General features: G+C 40.3%; 2 protein-coding genes across 9 annotated transcripts; one reads left to right on the forward strand and one right to left on the reverse strand.

Annotated features, from left to right (window-relative positions):
• Positions 1–844: 844 nt before the first annotated feature.
• dcun1d2b (DCN1, defective in cullin neddylation 1, domain containing 2b) lies at positions 845–8,101 on the reverse strand. Of its 6 annotated transcripts, none has more exons than XM_023282402.3 (7): positions 7,955–8,101; positions 5,374–5,590; positions 5,122–5,290; positions 4,873–5,003; positions 4,676–4,758; positions 4,237–4,333; positions 845–3,362 (listed from the first exon to the last, which is right to left on the reverse strand). In XM_023282402.3, the coding sequence occupies exons 2-7, from the start codon at positions 5,546–5,548 to the stop codon at positions 3,283–3,285; spliced, it is 735 nt and encodes a 244-aa protein (XP_023138170.1). In that variant the 5' UTR covers positions 5,549–5,590; positions 7,955–8,101; the 3' UTR covers positions 845–3,282. The 6 variants fall into 6 exon arrangements, with proteins under 6 accessions (XP_023138170.1, XP_035811837.1, XP_023138993.1 ...); XM_035955944.2 differs by having other exon boundaries at positions 7,863–7,994; XM_023283225.3 differs by lacking the exon at positions 7,955–8,101 and adding an exon at positions 7,638–7,773.
• tmco3 (transmembrane and coiled-coil domains 3) lies at positions 7,710–18,747 on the forward strand. 3 transcript variants are annotated; one of them, XM_023278838.3, is made up of 16 exons: positions 7,710–7,832; positions 8,251–8,316; positions 8,993–9,147; positions 10,206–10,518; positions 11,158–11,325; positions 12,340–12,519; positions 12,639–12,839; positions 12,945–13,073; positions 13,171–13,263; positions 13,875–14,061; positions 14,664–14,781; positions 14,878–15,073; positions 15,224–15,374; positions 15,475–15,554; positions 15,627–15,776; positions 16,907–18,747. In XM_023278838.3, the coding sequence occupies exons 3-16, from the start codon at positions 9,104–9,106 to the stop codon at positions 17,018–17,020; spliced, it is 2,124 nt and encodes a 707-aa protein (XP_023134606.1). In that variant the 5' UTR covers positions 7,710–7,832; positions 8,251–8,316; positions 8,993–9,103; the 3' UTR covers positions 17,021–18,747. The 3 variants fall into 3 exon arrangements, with proteins under 3 accessions (XP_023134606.1, XP_023133834.1, XP_023135393.1); XM_023278066.3 differs by lacking the exons at positions 7,710–7,832; positions 8,251–8,316 and adding an exon at positions 8,066–8,203; XM_023279625.3 differs by lacking the exon at positions 7,710–7,832 and having other exon boundaries at positions 8,176–8,316; positions 8,993–9,133.
• The last annotated feature ends 653 nt before the right edge of the window (positions 18,748–19,400 follow it).

A 19,400-nucleotide genomic window follows, 5' to 3' on the forward strand; every position in this document is an offset into this window, starting at 1 on the left:
GACAATATTTAGCATTTTTAAAATATTCTGAAAACATTTCAGAGCAATGTCCCATCCATAGCACTATATGATTGGTTACACATTATGAGTAATAGCCTAACACTAAAAAATAAATGTAGAAAAGTTCTCTTTCCCGATTATTTCAGCATATGAAAAACATAGAAATGAAAGCATTTCATTGAAGTTTTGTGTTGGTGTCATTCTAAATATATTTCAAATATCTGTTCTAAATATCAGTTATTAGTCTACTTGATTGAAAATAACCCTGAAAAAAAAAACTTATCTGTTGACTGTTACTCTGTGACAGTAACAGTAGACAAAGCATTACCAGAACAGCCAGTGATGATGATGATATGCAGCAGGAATGCAACCTGATAAGAGACAACTGTTACTAAGCTGACATTTTACGTATGCTCAAATATACACTGTAGGGCAGCTGGTTCTCAGCAGGAGTATGGGGATTCTTTTTTTTTTTTTGCTTCTGTTAATAGTCGGCATATCTCTAAATTCCATCGGTGTTTGGTTTCAGTAAATACCTGATGGCTCTTAGACCTTCAGAGGACATAGACAACTTTTGCATAGAGCACACTATAATAAAACAATGCAGTTTTATCTTGTTCAGACGTAATATATACTCATTTTGGTTCTATAAAATAGTTTTTCCAATCAAAAATATTTTTCTAATTCAAATAATATGTTGTGATTCATCCCAATTTCTCAAACATTTTACCAGGACACTGAATTCAGTACAAAACAGTCCTGCTGACTAACATTCAACATCTTAAAAGCAGCTGACAACAAAGCAAACATCTGTTGTCAGAAGTATGTGCTACACAGAAGTACATTCTTTCCAAGACTGTTAAAAACGACATGCTTTATTGACAACATTTTTCAAGAAAACAATGTATGGTATGCCTCTGCAAAAAAAAAAAAAACAAAAAAAAAAAAACATTACTTTGTAAATACCTGTTTTCCTGCTGGGAAAAATAATACTGCTTCATTACGAATGATCTGCGTGACTAGAAACAGTGGATCACACATTTGACAACTAAAAACGTACCAAATGTACCATATTAACAGACTGAATACTGAAAGATGTTTTGTCACTTCTAAACCACACAGAACGTTGGGTCTGGGAAAAAAAACTTTCACACGTCACTGCCTCGTCCATGATAGGTTGGTGTACAGCTTTGACAGTTTAATGGAGGAGTTGTAACACAGTCAGGAACACTTCATATGGGCGATTTCATTGAACCAACACACGTCTAGCTTGCTTAGATGAACACTGACACCTTAATCAGCTCCTACACTCACTGTCTTCTTTGACACTGCACTCAATGTGGGACTGAATTCATAATAAACTTAAAATCCTATTCTGCCTTGAACTTCTTAGTCTACAATCATGCACACCACCATAGCTTATGACTTATGTATACATAAATATGGGTATTTCAACATATTAACCTAATAACTAATAAAAGGCAGTTATTTTCCCTGTAGGAAGCTGTAGACAGGACAGAGAAATTTGATGCAGTGATACTTCCATCCACGTGTCAACACATGGCAGGGATCAGTCATGGTGACAAGAACAAGATCAACGCCGCTATTCAGAACAGAAAGCATGGCAAACACTAACGGAGGTGCAGAAAGCCGTGCATTGCTCACTATGAGTGTGAAAGAACGACTAGTACCTGAGCTCTACCTTCTGTCACGCTGCATTTAGCATACGCAGGGTGGCGTAGTGTTAATAATTACACGTAAAATGCAACACTAAGTCTCGTAAATAGCATTGCTGCCCTGACCCCTATGTTTTAAAGGCTCAAGTCTTTGATGTAGCGTCTGAATACAGTGCATTGAGAAATGCTAAACCCCACAGCCACCCCTAGATGGCAGCACAAGCAGTGTTCTTGTTTGCCTCTGTAGTAGTTCTATGGTGCTTCAAGGTAAAAGCTGCAAAACCAAACTCTCCAACAGTGTAAACAAACAGTTAAAATACTCTTGGTTGTGATGTAGATGTTCATTTTAAAAAGTGTGCAAGTGAAACCTACTGTCGTAACCCAAAAAGCTCTGTAGCACTATACTGTGCTGCCTGATTAAAAAAAAAAAAAAAAAATGGTAATCCTAAATCAGAAAAAAAAAAAAAAAGTGTAAATCAGTGCAGTTTGCAGAGGTGATATGTGATCATCACCTGGATAATAGAAAACAGTCAATGTGCCAGTCAGTTTCTCTTTGTGTACACATGTTGACACACTGCAAGATCAAGGAAACTAAAACTAAAAAAAAATGTAATGCTGTAGCATTTTAAAAATGAGGATCCTAAATTCTTCTTATGTACTAGTCACAATTATAAATGCCATTTCCTGTTTTCTCAGATATACATTTTTGTTCTTCTAAAATTGAATCTTCTTATTTCTATGTGAATTTTTTATTTTACAACTGTAACAATATGATTCTGCTGGTGCTGAGCTCAAAAAACATGCTGCTCCATCCAACTCTGTCTGGATACAAAATGTGGATCTGAACGTTTTCGCTGTCACTCGGTAGAGGTGAATCATAACTTCCTAGCTTCTTATATTAATAAAACCAAATGAAAATATTTAGCATTGTATTGTAAAATAGGCAATATGTTTAACCTTCTCCAAGCTCTCTCTCACACACACACAAACACACAATGACAAGCAAGCACTCCATTTCTCTACTCTCGGTGTGATTGTTAGAGAGCAACACATTCACAATCTCAGTGATAATAATGTGGGTCACTCTGTTCCTCCGCAACATCCATGGCACTGCTTCACACCAGCTGACAAAAACATGCAGATTTTAACATACTGGTCCATTCACAACTGTAAGAGGCCACATCCTACTGCATCTATAACGTAATCCTCTGCATGTGCTAAAACCTCGCTCTGACTGCGCCAAGGGTGCTTGTTAATGAGTCCACAGCGGCAGCTCAAAGCTACACCCATTGGTAATTTGAGTTTTAGCGTACCCATCGTGTCCATATTGCAGTTCCAAAGTCTGTCCAAGCCAGCAGACGACAACAAAAACAAGTGCTTTCTCTCTTGTCGATTCCCCTTCCTGTTTTCCATTCTGAACTGGTTTTCTAGGTCACGCCCGATCCAAGGCATCTTATGCAGTTGGAAGAACAATCTTAATGACAAGCTGCAGACAGGCTTATTGAGAAGTAGTCTCTTTTTGGCTCATTTGTATCAAAACCTCATTCAGAAAAAGAAAATTGGAAGAAACACAAACTCCATCTGCTGCATGAGGCCGGGACAAACATTATGTCATGTTGCGTTTACTCCCCGTCACGATCGGCCGAGCGAACTCCACGAAGTCATCGATGAGGACGGGCCAGGCCCCTGAGGAGAGAGCAAGGAAGTAGTTTTAGGTAAATTTGTTTCGTCGCAGTACAATGACATCAGAGGTTCTCCCACAAAAACCAAGTACATACATGTGACATGAATGTTGATGTCTTCATTTATATAAGTTTGTATCATCTAGACAACAGTAATATGCAATTACACTCGCTCTTTGCTTTTCATAATCTAAAATAAATCCATAATTCAAAAAAGAATAATTATTTGTTGCTTTAAAATCAACAATAAGCTTTTAAACTCACAAAATGTTATATTTCTATCTGTACTACAAAGAGTGTGTGTTTTACAGGTTTTACTGTATTATGTTTGATTGATGGTCATTTCCAGATTTCAAGCGTCTTTTTTTTGTTAAACTAACTGTGAATCTTTTTTGGCCGACAGTAGCCTGTGTGAAGGTTCAATAAACAACCAGAGAACGAGACAAAGTTTCACTCATTCATCACAGAGGGTCGCTACAATATGTTGACCTGTTTTTACAACTTCGCCGATGTTCGTTGGTGTTTCATCCTGTTCCCAGCATTTTACTATATCCAATTTCACTTCCATGGAGATATCTTTCCTTTTCTTCGAAGCACTGCCATCAGAAGAGTCTGACTTATGCTTGGGAGCCATAATGAAGGGCAAAAAGTTAGCGGATGTAGCACAATCCAAGGTGGCATACAACCGGTGAATGCAAACAAAGCTGTATTATCGTGCCGCGTGACGATGTATTCGTCCACTCCGCTCGCCATCTAGTTCCATGGAACCAGTTCCTATGAAACGCCATAGGTCGACGACGTCGTAAACTGAGGACCCCCTGTACCTGCATTCAGCGTGACCACTGACTTGCTTTCATTCATGCTTTTCATAAACTCACCTTCCTCGTCGTAGTTTGACATGTCATCTGCGATCATATTTCCAAAGTCCAGGAGGAGGTTCCACGTGTCCTTGGGGATAGACCGCTTATGATGCTCCTGAATGCAGCACAGTCACAGAAAACGGTAAATGTAACATAGTAATCAGAGGAATGAAACACACACAGTCTTGTAATAATATCTTAATGAAAGCTACTGTAACTGTTAATAGTCAGCATTGTCAAAAAGCTGTTACTTGAACTTTGTGGTAATTTTTGTGGGATAAAATTTGTTGATTGCATAAAATTGCTGCTTATTTGTGAATATACGTAAATTGGACAGGCAAAACTTACCTAAAATGTGATGGAAATGCATTTTTTAACACTTCAGATATCCGGCTAACACGCTCATACAGTGACACAAAAATGAAACTAGCACAGAAAACAAAACCTCCACACTCACCAACAGAAAGCGGTTCCAGAGATCCAAGAACTTGAAGCGACCTGTGAGAACTAGATTCCAGTACGCAACGGCCATCTCTAGGTCTGGAACGTAGATGAAATACTTTAAAGACTGGACGTTTTATATTATTGGTTCATCTTAATTTTTTGTGTGACAAATTCCTAAAAAGCATTTTTTTCCCTCCTGGTTTTGCTTACCTAAACCTTTCTGGCCTGGGTTCTTAGCAAAATTGAAGGTAAACTGGTAGAAATCTTTGAACTTCCCTGTGTCTTTCAGCTCCTGCTCTAGTCTGGGAAGGATGGCCTTGAGTTTTTCAGGACTGTCACAGCTGGAGGAAACAAAGAAGGAGATGATAAGGATGTGGAGTTCAAGGGATGTGTCAGAAATGTAGTGAATGAATCAATGAACAATCAAACACTGTGGATTTCAGACTCAATGTTGCTCACCCTAGCTCAGACATGCCATCCAGGAACTCTTTCCTGCTGAACTCGCACTGTGTCGCCGCTCTGAACTTCCACGCCACCACAAGTATGCTCATGCTCGCCGGATCCAGAGTCAGGTCATCGCAGAACTGCTGGATCCCATCGATGCCTATCTTATTCTCATCCTGAGGGTCTGCAAAGACGGCACAGAGCAGAGATCAAAAAACTGTGCCGCTCGCTATTAACGCTGGGTTTGATAACAGGAAATGCACCTGCCTTTGTATCTGTTGTAGAGCTGCTCCAGCTTCTTGCGGTCCACTGAGGTTTTCATGGATTCTTTGTAGTAGAGGTCTGGGTTCTGGAAGTAGTTGTCTGTGGCGACTTCTAGTTTCCAGTCATTCTGAGTCAGGCAGTACACGGCTGTCCTCTCTCCGGCTTGTGTGAAGGACATGAACTGCCGAACCTTGTCCTTCTGCGAAGACTTCAACTTGTGCTGTAAGACGAACAGGCAGACAGGTGAATGGGCAAAATATTCAAGATGTAAGAATAATAAAAAGTGTACTAAAACAGGAATTAAAGCTAGATTTTGGACACTGTCCCCCCTTTTACATACAGATAAAGGTGTGAAACTATAGATAACTGCAAATAATTTAACCACCGTGGACTAAAAATTGCACCTTCAGGACTGAAGCTGCACAATATATTGCCACATCGCAATGGCCACACTTCAGGGAAGGCGAAGTAAAGCAAAATAACTCGAACACACTATGTGAATTTTCTTTACTTCTTGATACAAGAAAATTTGTATGGTTCTTAATTATGTGATAAATATACAGGAGAAGTATGCAAGATATAACAAAAATAACTACAGTTTTTTTCAACTGTATTGACAATGTACAGAGTTCGTTGACATGTACACTACACGTGCACAGCAAAATGAGCAAGAAACTATGGGGGAAAACGCTGAAACAAGGTTCTGGTTGCAAAAACAAACACTGTCAGAGAGGATGATGTTTACAGTTTTTTTTTTCATATTGCAATATATATAGCAGCAAGAGAAAATGTCGCTATCAGTTTTTGCTATTATCTTGCAGTCTTATTCAGGACCCCTACGTTTTGGTTCCTGGGACAGGTGCCTGCTTTGCCAGGTTTGGGTAAATGTGAGGCAGAAACATGCATGTGGAGTTCAGACTGCACATACAACCAAAGTCCCAGTAGAGTACATTAGAGTGCAAAGATTTGATTTCAATTCAAACCTGTACTTTCCGAAGAAGCAGGGAATAAATCTTGTTGTTACAGCACCTCAACACTTTATGCTTGGACGGATACTGTCGGCGATGCATGCATATAATTAAAAAGTACAAGACTCACACCAAGCCTGCAACAACCCTTATGTTAGCACAGGAGCATGTGGAAAACAACAGTGTCACTTGCAAATGCACCGCCACGGGGCTCCGTTAGTTCACCGAACGGCTCGTCCTGTTTAATTTAACGTACACGCTCATCGGGGAGGACTGCGAGTCTTCGCAGAACTGCAGACCTGACCCACCCGATGATCACACAGCAAATTCACCGTGACAGGCCACTGCTCGGCGACCCACTTTCTCCCGGGCAGAGGGAGAGGAGGGGGGCGTTTGATCCTGCAGGCTTTCCTGACACCGGGGCGGCAGCACAAGGCGAGCTACCAAAAAGGGAAAGGTACGTGGAAGCAAGTGCGGGCGTCCGATCTCAAAATACCAACAACTGACCTTCCATTTCCCTCATATTCCCGACACACATCACCCTGACAATGCGACACTTGGCCGAGGACACCCCGACCCCCTGGACCGCGGTGCCTCCTTAACGGCAGTGACAGCCGCTCCCGGTTGGGCCACTTGTTAAACGGGACTGAACAACCCTCCCGGTTTCTCATTTTTAATCTTACCTACCATTTTATCACCCGCTGTTTTGGCCAACTTGATATCCAATTACCCCTGGTGCGCATGCGCGAAAAGAACTGCACTACCGTATGGTCACTGAATCATGGGAGATGTAGTTCCGTGCCTGCAATTCAACAGGGCCTGTGTTTTGGTTAAACTTAGACCGGCAGCTTTCTGCATCGACTGACAAGTGCTTCAGCAAAATTTTTAGTTTATTATTAATTAACGCACCTCTAATTGAGAAAAAAAAATTCAGTAAATATATCCCAATATTACTTTGAAGCTAATACACAGCGTTCCCACCCCGTCAGAGTAAGTTTAGAGCAACCACAGTCGATGAAAAGTCAGCTTTGTACTATTTTAAACCGTGTTGTTGCTATTTAAAAGAAGCAGCACCGCATTTAACAACCGCTTCGAAGTGTCAAAATTAAATTAAACCGACAAAATCTGCCTCAGTTTAAAAAACACTTGACACCATCGAGCGGAAAATACATAACATCTGAAAACTACAACTCCCATATCAAATCTGATAAAGATGTTTCGGAAGTAATCTGAAGATGGATCTAAATTATATCGACACGATTATATTCGGATAACAACGCAACAGTTGTTCGGTTTTACCTGCCCTTCGTGTTTCTCTGTGACAGTGTTTTGAAGGGACGCTTCTAGAAGAAGTTGCTGCCGCGTCAACGTTACATGACAGCTTGTTTTTTCCCACCCTTTGCTAATGTTAGCAAAGTTGTGTTAGCCCAACGGTTGTGTCATGGGAGTGTGTGTGTGGACTCAGCTGGCTGGAGCTGGTCTGACAGCTCGGAGGTATTTGGAGGCTAACTTAGCTTTACTTACAGCTGAGGAATCGAGGACTTGAACTTTCACCACATTAAAAAAAAAGTGTCACAAGCTTCAGCAGGGATTTCACCGACAGCAGTCACTCCTACCTGGCTGTTAGCTTCCCCGCTGCTAGCGCTTGTACCGACGGGCTGCAGGTCGGAGTAAACATGAAGTTAGTCACCGAGTAAAGACGGTGAACGCCTGCACCGACGCTGGCTTCAGCTATGTGGCAGGGGAGGAGGGGTGTCGGTGTCGGTGGTGGTGCGGTACAACAGCATGATTGTTTCCCTCTTCTGCTGCTGCTGCTCCTTCAGTCGTGGAGTTAGGATCCAGGACAGTGCACACACATTTAGCAGGTAGTGGCAGCCTTACTTTAATCATCTGTTTCCACTCATATGCGCAGTGAGAAGAGTTCAGGAGTCTGTGTTTGGGAACGAATGGATGATTTCACGGACCACGCTGTTTCCTGGTATGTCTCAAACATCAGTCGTGTGTTGGGCGTGTGTCCGGCTTCGTTTTGTGTTTTTAGTGTAGGGATTTTATAATGCTTTTTTTTGCTTTTGTCATTAAACTATGTGTGTTTCTAAGTCAGCTAAGGTGTTCGGTGACTCAAGAGTCCAAACTTCAGTGCAGATCAGTGGTGGATTTCTCTGTTTTAATTGAGTATTGGCTTTTTCCCATACAAACCCATTTTATGATCAGCTACTGAGTTATAGATTAAAGGACCAACCAGTGAATGGAGCAGATAAAATCAGCTTCACTCAGCAACATTAAGATTTCATGTTAGTGCATCAATCACAATAATATTCTGCATAATGAGTAGTTTTGTTTTCGATGCTATCCACTTTTACCCAAGTAAAAATTATAATGGAGGGCTTTTATTTATAATGGAGTATTTTTATTACGTGGTATTGTTACTTGAGTACTTCTTCCACCATTTTGATACGCAGCAGTATATTTAAGGTGCAAAGGAATAAAAGAAAACAGAGAGGTTTATATTGTACGCCAGGTTTTTTGTTATTTAGTTTACTTGTGTGTGTACTCTAATCTTGACAGGGTTGAAACATAATGTATTTTGTCAAATGTGTGATGCTTTAAAATTTGTGGACCTCGATGTGTGTCTGCTTGTTTTTTTTCTTTTTCAGCAACACAGAACAGTGGCGGTACTGATTTCTGCCAGCAGAGTGGCTGCAGTCCAGTCGTAGGAAGGAGGACAGAGGAGTAGTTTGGAAACTAAAGATCACTCGGCTTGACTCATGCTCACAAAGGCGCGGACCGGCTTGGCTGTGAGTTGCATTAGGTCAATAAGCTGACGTAATTAAAGATTCAAAAGTCAACCAACACCATTCTTAAACCGACACTTTTTTCCAGGTGTAGATAGAAATTCTAAAAATTCTAAGTCACTTTAGCTGTAGGTAGAATAGCAAGTAACACTGGAATTTAGACACGTGATGTGCTCAGTCAAGTTAAGGTGCTATTAGCCTCTAAAAGCAGCCTGTAGGACAGATCACAGATGAGCACTAACAGCTGTTTGGCTGTGACCACATCCCTGCTTAAACATTATAATGTCTGTTGAGACAATAGAAGCAGACTGCACAACTGTACAAAGGAACCCACATGAAAAGAATATGAAGTCTTTCATGAAGGTAAACATTTTGGGACCAACTGTCACTGTCTCTTCTTGAAAGAGTATTTATTGCTGTCAGAAAATCCCATGAAGAGACCAGAATAAATATTTTTTGAGTCAATCTGTTAAAATTTTAAGCTCATTTGCTTATACTGCAGATTTGGAGCTTTAAAAACAAGTCACAAATACATACTTCCAATGCAGTTAATTAAAAAAGGTCTACACATTTGTGAACCGGCTGGGCACTGTATTTCTTTAGCAAATATTACTAAATCCAGAGTAAATAATGTGTATATTGGGGACTATTTTCAGGTGCAGATAAATACACATTTGATGCTTTAGTGAGAATTTACAACAGCAGGGCAGTGTATGTAGGACTGAAATAAGTGACAGTAATGGAAATGTTTGAGTATATGATTCAGTGTTGTGCTTTTTTTTATAGATTTTGGGTAACTTTGTGACTTTATGGCACAGATGAACAAGCTGTTAGATTTTTTTGATCACACAGATAAAACTGTTTTGAGTCAATATTTCATTGTTAGTTTTGATATTTTTATGGAATTTCTCAACAATAATATAAAATACAACCAGACTTCTTCTTTAAATTCCTCCGACACCTGCACTTTCATTACATATTGGCATCTGAATGTATACTTTTTATTGATTCTTCTGCTAACAGTCATGCTTGTGCTACGCTAACCTGCCATGCTCTGTTCTTTTTCCACCTCCAGGTGTCGTCCTCTTCATCACACCCCTCACCCTGGTGAGACCAAAGTAGAGGTTTGGATGCAGCTTGTATGTTGGCTGCTGTGCCTTGGCTTGGCTGGGGCAATTGCTGTGCTGCAGAAAGACCAGGTGGCCCAGCATGCCATCAAGCTCTATCGGGGCAAGGGAGGCACGCATGGCCACAGCTGGGTGGCCAGCAACTGCAAGCGGCTAGCGGGTCTCCTGCATCAGAAGAATGTGGTTGTCAAGAAACTGGCAGCTGCTGCGGATGCTGTTGGAAGAGACCAAGGCCTTTCAGATCCAGAGAAGCACTTCCAGGTACCAGACTGAGAATAAACACCAGATGGACTAAAGGCCTTGTATTGGCATCATAATACAGTGATTTGTTCGAGACTATTTTACTGCAGGACACAAAGTGTGAGACAATAGATCTTCAGCTCCTCCAAGTGGTTTGTTTAGCGCTGTGTGTTGACACATTCTTGTTGCCACAATAGGTCACAACAGCATTGCAAGGTTATATTTCATACTTCAGTTCAGGTTTCACATATACAGAGGAGATCGCCTGGTTAGAGTACTTACTTTCAAAAAGCATTAATCTGTCATTGTTTTAGATAAATCACTTAATCTTGAGGCCTTAAAACATAAGGAAGTTTAAAAAAAATTGATGTTTTGATTTTTTGATGTCTCAACAAACAGCAAATTCTCATTTACCTTTTTATCCAAAACATTTGTTAACAAGTAAAGTAGATTGCATTCCTTAGAGTAATGTACCTTTTTCTTATTATACCTCATTATATGGGTCTGTTTTTTTCATGTTTGTCATGTCCAGTCTCTGATGAAGACATAGAACTGCATAAATTGTGCTGCACAAACATCGCATACAGGAGCTACAGCAAAACAGGATTCCAGATAGTTTACGGTTCAGTGACTGACTGGTGTCTTTCTATCCACGTTAAGGTTCACACTCTGGAGGTTTTCCAGAAGGAGCTGAATGAAAGCGAGCACCTGGTGTTCCAGGCCGTGCACGGCCTGCAGAGGGCGCTGCAGGGAGACTACAGAGATGTGGTTAACATGAAGGAGAGCAGCAGACAGAGGCTGGAGGCCCTCAGAGAGGCAGCCATAAAGGTGAAGTCAGCAGGGTTTGATGGATGCTACATCTGTATTCAGCCACAGTGGTTGATGCTACTGATATAAAACTGAGTACTGTGCAATATATAGAGTTTCCAGTAAAGAATCGTTTCAGCCATACATGAAAAAGGCCTAAGAAGCAGTCTAAAATTCAAAGATACTAAAATTCAAAAGAATAATAAACTCATAAAAGCAGCACACTTTCACATTTCAGCAGAGGGAATCAGACATTTGCCATTTTGTGTGATTAACTTAACAATTATAATAACTGACTTTCAAAATCATTGATTAATGATCTGCCAGTCAACTAATCGAATAATCATTTCAGCTCTAAACACAATGACATCATGGTGTCTTTCTGCAAAATGTTGTCCAGATCAATAATTTCAAGCAAACTGTAATTGAAGTAAGTGTTTTCGATTTTGCCCATCTTTGCATTCATATGTCATAAATGAAAATATTGATTTCAACCATGTTGCTCGCTCCTAAAATCAAGGACAGAATAGATTGTGTTTAATTATATGCTAGATGTCCTATGAATGTGGTAAACAAGAGTTTCCTCTGTGTGCCAATTGAGAGTGCACAAGCTAGCAAACTCCATATACCTCAGTTTCTTGTGCTCTTAGGCTTCCTCTATTGAGCTCATACACCCGTGTCTCAAAGCAGCTGTGCCCCAAATTGTGCATGCATCATTTTCAGCCTTAATACAATACATATGGGTGCACTATATGAAACTTATGCCCCCGTTCACTCTTCACAAATGAGAAAATGAGCCTTAAAACCAAAGGCATTTATTGTACCAGGCTGTACCCATGTTTATTTCTGCTGTAAAGTTGGGCATTTTAACATGGAGGTCTATTGGGGTTGACCCACTTTTGGAGCCAGCCTCAAGGGGCCAATCAAGGAATTGCAATTTTTTAGCAATTTCATGTTCTCTTCATTTTTTGTAGCCCCAGAAGTTGCCACTTGGCTAATGCACACCTGTGTGTTGTCTTTGTTGTCCTCCTTCAGGAAGAGCAGGAATACGTGGAGTTGGTAGCTGCTGAGAAACACCAACAGGAAGCTGTTAAGAGTGCTTTGGCACAGAACAAGACTCTGTCCATGCTGGATGAGATCCTGGAGGATGTCAGGAAGGCAGCAGATCGACTAGAGGAGGAGATTGAGGAGCATGCATTTGATAACAACAAACAGGTCAGCAAACTACCGCTTTTACAGACTTTGGTCAATTTATATGAAGATTAAATAATTATGTTAACACTGTAAAGAACCACATCAAATTCCTCAAATCTCCTCCTGTAATTGTTGTGCAGATGAAAGGGGTGAATGTGGAGGCAGTGCTGAGGGTGGAGGAAGATGAGGAGAATGGAGGGAAGAGGAAGAACAAGTCCAGGCAGAAAGAAGTGGAGGACGACCTGGGACTGAGCATGCTTATCGACTCGCAGAACAACCAGTATGTCCTGACTAAACCACGAGACTCCACGATGCCAAGAGCCGACCATCACTTCATCAAGGTCTGTTTTTCCTCCCACTCAGCTTTGATCCTATTTTATCGAGGCTACTGAAGGAGTGGAAACGGTCTGCAAACCCACATCAAATGTTTTTACATGTCTGTACAGGACCTAGTGTCAGTGGTGATGCTGTCTCTGCCCTGTGGCTGGATTTGTACTCTGGTGGGTCTTCCTCCCATGTTTGGATACATCATCTGTGGGGTTCTGCTTGGTCCTTCTGGCCTCAACAGCATCAAGGTGTGTGAAATCGTAGTGTCAACACATCACATCAGACTTAAAGAACACCAGAATTGATGCAGTTGTTGTTTTATTTGCTTCTGTCTGTGTCTTGCAGTCTATGGTTCAGGTGGAGACTCTGGGGGAGTTGGGTGTGTTCTTCACTCTGTTTGTGGTGGGACTGGAGTTCTCACCTGAGCGCCTTCGCAAGGTAAATAAGAAGTTGCCTCAGACTTCGCAAAGTTATGTTCAATTACACACCTAAAATAAAGCTGTTGCAAAGCGTAACCAAAAGCATTTGGTGACGCTTAGACTTTAAAAGTTAGATTACAAGTTGGTTTGTTGTGTTTAAAAATACATTATACTACATTCTTTAATCTAACTGTATTTCCGCAATTGCCTAATGCATATATCATTAAATAATTACCAGCTGCTTGTTATTCCAAAAGGAAATTTCAAGTACATATTTGACTTCAACTTAAAGAGGGTTCACTTCTGTTTCTGCTGCTTCTTTCCTCAGTATCTAATTTTCCTGTTAACTTTTCTAAAATTTCTTTTCCTGAAAATTGGCCAACATCAGTATTTTTACCTGAAAAGCAGAATTAATCGTACTTTGATGGACCTGAATGTTTTGTTTAATGCTGTTTTTTTCTAGTGTGCTATGTTTAGCTTGATTTAAAAAAAAAAAAAACTTGGTTTAAGGTTAGAAGGTAACGTTAAGTTTAGGGTAAGGTTAGGGTTAGTGTTGGGCAGGCAGCAGTTATGGTTGCAGGGAAGGAAATGATAGACTGAACTGCTGGACACCACTGTTTGTGTGTGCAGGTCTGGAAAACTTCGGTTCAGGGGTCGTGCTACCTGAGTCTGCTGATGGTCGGAGCCGGTTTGTTGTGGGGACAAGTTCTGCGTATTCGACCCACCCAGACTGTCTTCATATCCACTTGTTTGTCTCTGTCCAGCACTCCTCTAGTGTCCCGCTTCCTAGCAGGAGGAAGCAGAGGGGACAAAGAAGGTATGTGGGTGTGTCTGCCTGCTTACATTCTGGACACAGATTTACATTATAAAGTTTAAAGATTGTAGAGGAATCAGTGGAACAAGTTGTGTGTCTTTCGAGTCAAGAGAACAGGATACTTACCCCTGTATATAGCCACGTAGACACTTTTATTTTTATGTGCTGAGGTTTTATGATATCCGTCTCTACGACCCCCACACCAACACTGCGGATGGAAATTAATTCTGTTTGTGGTGCTCACAGCACTAAGAAATGACATTTATTTAAAAGTTAACAAGACATCTTTTTAGAGTCCCCTATTTCTATGCTATTACTCCAGATAATCTACAGAGCACATTGTAGAAACAGTTTTTATAGGTACTATCTGTTTGGTTGTAACTACTAGATATGTGGGTGGCAGTGACAGTGACAGATGTAACTCGGGTAGATAAAACAAAATCATGTTTGTGGCTTCTTGTTTTTACTTTAGTTAACTGACCATTGACATAGAAGAGCAGCAGATAGTAATAAAAAATCGCATGTTAGAAATACTCTTTTCAGACCAATGACTACCAGTGTTCGATTACGCATTGGTCAGTAACATGACTCTGTGTGTGTGGCAGGTGACTTGGACTACAGCAGTGTTCTTCTTGGGATGTTAGTGATGCAAGATGTTCAGCTCGGCCTCTTCATTGCTGTGATGCCGACTCTGATCCAGGCTCAGAGCGGGGATCTGGACAGGTCAGTTAGTTGTTCTTATATGTGTCTTCTCCCTTTTTTAAAAACAAACACATCCACACAGCATTGTAAACCTTTTGTTCCCTCCGTGCACGCCAGCTTTCTGTTTGGAAGTCTCCGCGTCCTGTATCTCCTGGGCCAGGTCCTGGGGTCTCTGGCTGCTGTGCTGCTGCTGTGTTTGTTACTCAGATCCTTCCTGATTGGCCCCTACTACAAGAAGCTGCACGCTGAGAGCAAAGGCAACAAGGAGATCCTGGTGCTGGGGATGGCAGCTTTTGTCTTTTTCATGCTGACGGTGTGTTCTCTTCGTTTAATCATTTATTCTTAGATTAAAAAACTCACTTTCTGTATTTATTTATTTGCGATTATTCTCCTAAGCAGTATTCTTCAACCCATTGCAAGGAAGCTACTTGTGTTGATTGTTCCCTTGCTGACTCACTCTTAGGTAACAGAATTTCTGGATGTTTCTATGGAGTTGGGTTGCTTCCTAGCTGGAGCTGTGCTGTCCTCACAGGGTCACATGGTCACAGCGGAGGTCATGGGATGCATCGAACCAATCAGGGACTTCCTTGCCATCATCTTCTTTGCATCTATCGGTCAGATCCAACTTCTGCCAGATCTCAGTTTAGTGATTGCGTTGCACTTTTGTATCATTTACAGGGAGACTCTAGTAAGCTATTTTGTGTGTCTGTGCAGGTCTCCACGTATTCCCGACATTCGTGCTGTATGAACTCACCATCCTGCTGGTGTTAACGCTCACTCTCGTCATTATGAAGGTACATAGTCTTTCTCTTTCTTTTTTCTTCATTTCAAGTTTCTTCTTCACTTGACAACTCATTTCCTTCCAGTTCATGATGGCCGTACTGGTGCTGTCGGTGATCCTGCCTCCAGGCTCTCGACACATACGGTGGATTGTCTCGGCTGGTCTGGCTCAGGTCAGCGAGTTCTCCTTCGTCCTGGGCAGCCGAGCACGTCGAGCTGGTATCATCTCCAGAGAGGTTAGTGATGGCAGTAATTTTACTCTTCAGAAAAAGGAGTGCTCAGATTGTTTTATCCTCTTTTTCACAACTGAAATTTGTTTCATCTTGCATCTGTTCAGAGCTAATTAATATGTTTTTGTATTTACTGTTGTTTACTTTTTGAATTTTAAGTGGCTGTCTTGTGCACTATACTATACTAAACTACGGCTGCGGTCAGTGACGTTAATGATTATTTTCATGATGTCATCATAGTAGTTACTCATATGAATTATTTAGTCTGTAAAATGTTGTCTCTTGATACCTGTTACAAGCTCTGAGAGCCCAATATAACATTTTAAAAAGGTTTGTATTGTCCCACCAGCAATCCAGACTCCAAAATATTCCTTTTTAAAGTTATATGCAAAACAGAAGATCAGTAAAACTTAACTCTTGACATTCTGAGAGGTTTAAGACTGCAGATATTTTCCATTTTTGCTTCTTTAACCAACTGTAATAATTATTTGAATGGCAGAATTGTGGCAAATACACTTTCTTTCAATTAGAAATTGATTTCTGAAATAAAGATAATTATTGCTGCTTTAATTCGATTTTTGCTATGATAATTATAATGGCAACTACTGAAATAATTTTCTTCATTTTGGAAATCTTCTTTTATTTTTTATTCTAACTTTATTGTCTGTTCCAAGTTCAAACAGAAATTCGTCTTTTGTCACGGCTGTAAGACAAAGTTTAAAAACCACACTCAAACATTGAAATCACCCTCACACATTAAAGCACCCACACACATTTAAAAAATTTTAAGGAAGCAGCAACTGTCAAATTAGTAAAATCTACAATGAGCTGTTTATGGCTTTATATACAACCAAACAGACTCTAAAATCAGTTACAAAAGCTACGGGGAGATGGCACTGCAGCAGTGTAACTTTATATTTTGTAGCAATACATTTGAATCAGCTCTACTGTATTAATAGGCAGCTGTGGAAAACCGGACTTGTGTCTCCTCATTTTGAATACCTTCATCGGTGATTCCTGCCTGCAGCCCCAAAAACTAATGTTGATCCAGTGTAGATATTTGTGATTGTGCTCAACAAACAGACTTGGAGCTAACAGCTAGATCTTCTCAGTCTTTATTTTTTATGTTTGCTCAGGTGTACCTGCTGGTCCTCAGTGTCACTACTCTCAGTCTGCTGCTGGCTCCGCTGCTGTGGAGAGTCACCACACACAAATGGGTTCCTCGCAGCGAACGTAAAATAGTCACATGACCAGACCAAATTGCCAACCCGAAGGTTCCCATGTAAGTTGTGCACAGCCGCCAGCGGCATCACAAGAAGTCTTACTGCATTCCTGCTGGACCAAATCTCCTCCTTCTTCTTCTTGACTTAAGACTTGGTTGCTGCTTTAGAGGAGAGAAAATAATATTTGCTACATTTTGACTTCAGATTCCTGAAAAATGCCTCCTTCAGACAGTCATGAAGGTGGTTTGCCGTGTGTTATCCGTTACATTTATCCATTACATTTTCTCCATTTCAAACCAGGACCTGGACTGTTGTTGCTTATGACCAGCGTTATACCCCATACTGTATTTGATATAATATACGTAAGTAGTTTTACATCCTGTCTAAGGAATTCCAAATTTACTAAACCCCTTCACTTTTTGAACAAAATGTTGAAGGCTTGACAGTATCTGCAGCTTAACTGATAGGAAGCTCAAAAGCTTGACAGTTTAGATGAGAAGCACAAAAGACTCAAGGTCCTTCCAGTTCTGATGCCTTTAATGCATCTTAAAAGTGTGCAGGAATAAAAAAGAGAGAATTATCCTCTTCACTATTTTCAGCCATGTGAAGTATAAATGATTTATTTCTTCAAGTTGAACCTGAAGTTTGCCTCCATGAAGAAGTGGACCAAATCTGACAGTTCAACTATGATGTCACTTCTGGTTTGTAGACTCGGGGCCATAATTCACAAAAGGAACACCATGCTGTATTGATGGAGACTTGAAACTAGTTATTTAGACCATAAACACATTAGGAACATGTATACAAGTGTGGTCATTTTCTCATAGAATTCTGTAAGATCTGACTTCTTTTTTGGGACCAGAAGAGTCACCGCCATTAGAAAGAAGGCCAGTTTGAAGCTCTTCTACATTGGCTTCACTTTAAGAACACTGAGACAACGTCCATTTTTTTGCATACAGTCCGTGTTTCAGCTCCATATTTGGTTTAAATGTTTTTGTTATTTAAACAGGGAAACCTTTTTGTTTAATTTGAAATCACCTCCGTCTTTCAGATAATTGACATTCCTATTTGTCACTTACCTTGCTCTGATGTAGGTTATTGTATAAGACAGATTCTGCTTCTAATTGACATGACAACCCGCTATCTACTGTATTTAATTGATGGTACTTGTAGTTTATTCAGATCTTCGTCCTACTGTGAATTTAGGTGTGAAAGCACACTTTAGTATTGCTGGAAAACTGCAGTAATTCTGCTTACAAACCTCTCTTTTCTGCACTATAAAACTAAGAATGTTGATAATGAAAAACAATATTAGGGAGCAGAAGTAATTCAGATGTTCATGAAAATGTATTCACTGACGCTACATGTAAAGACAAACCCTGCACTAGTTACCACTGAATGTCAAAGTTATGTGCCTGCTCAGCACTCCTCTGCACTAAAAGCCAGGCTTTGAGGAGTGTAATCTCGCTGTAGGAGAGCACATCTCATGCTCTAAACATCCTCGTCTTTGGATTCATAATGTGCAATGTAAATATGTGTAGCAAAGTCACATTTTCCTGTATAATTTAACATTGTTCTCAATTATTTTCCTACAGTGTGTTAACAGAGAGGCTTTTTCAGTTTACATATGTGTATGTCGGTGGCCATAACTTATGCTCCAAGGCACAAAGAAGAGCTGTTTCATCCAAATGTTCATGTATTTTTACATTGTCAAATTAAGTCATTTATTTATTAAAAATAAGATGACAAAGAAATATTTACTCTGTCTTTTTTCTCTCTGGTCTTTCTTAAGTAGCACATGGAAATTAGTTGTCTAAAAAGGGAGTTTCATTACACTGTTGAGACTGTTAACAAAAAACTTTGATTGGAGGAACATTTCTTAGTTAAATATTTGATGTTTTAAGAGATGCTTGTCAATTATCTAGGAGTTCTCAATCATTTGGGCTTACCACCCTTTTAAATAAAAAAATCTTAACCTATGACTCCCATGGATATAGTGTTCTTGGGCAGAAAAAAAAAACAAAAAACATGAGAAAACAAAAGCAAAATTAAGTGAGTTTGTGTATCGAACATCTCTCTCCTTCATTAGTCTTATGTAATTCTTTGCAAAAGCAAATGCATCTGCTTCCTTCTTCGTAGTTTCTGCACTGAAACCAGACAAAGAGAAACGGATCAATGGACACGAGTGAATCTATGTGATACATGGCTTCCACGATTCAAGGAAACCCTGTGTATTAACTGCGTAATAATCAGCGGTGGATGAGACAGACCTGCACGTGTCAGTGTGTGTGTCTGTGTGTAAGCATGTGAACAAACCTGCACTGTGTAAGCTGATAACAACCACAACCTCTGCAGTCAGCACATTTCTGATGAACCTCATCGCCATCATCATCCAATTAGCAGGAAG

The sequence above is a fragment of the Amphiprion ocellaris genome, chromosome 1 (assembly GCF_022539595.1).
Source record: "Amphiprion ocellaris isolate individual 3 ecotype Okinawa chromosome 1, ASM2253959v1, whole genome shotgun sequence".
In the NCBI taxonomy this organism is placed as follows: Eukaryota; Metazoa; Chordata; class Actinopteri; family Pomacentridae; genus Amphiprion; species Amphiprion ocellaris.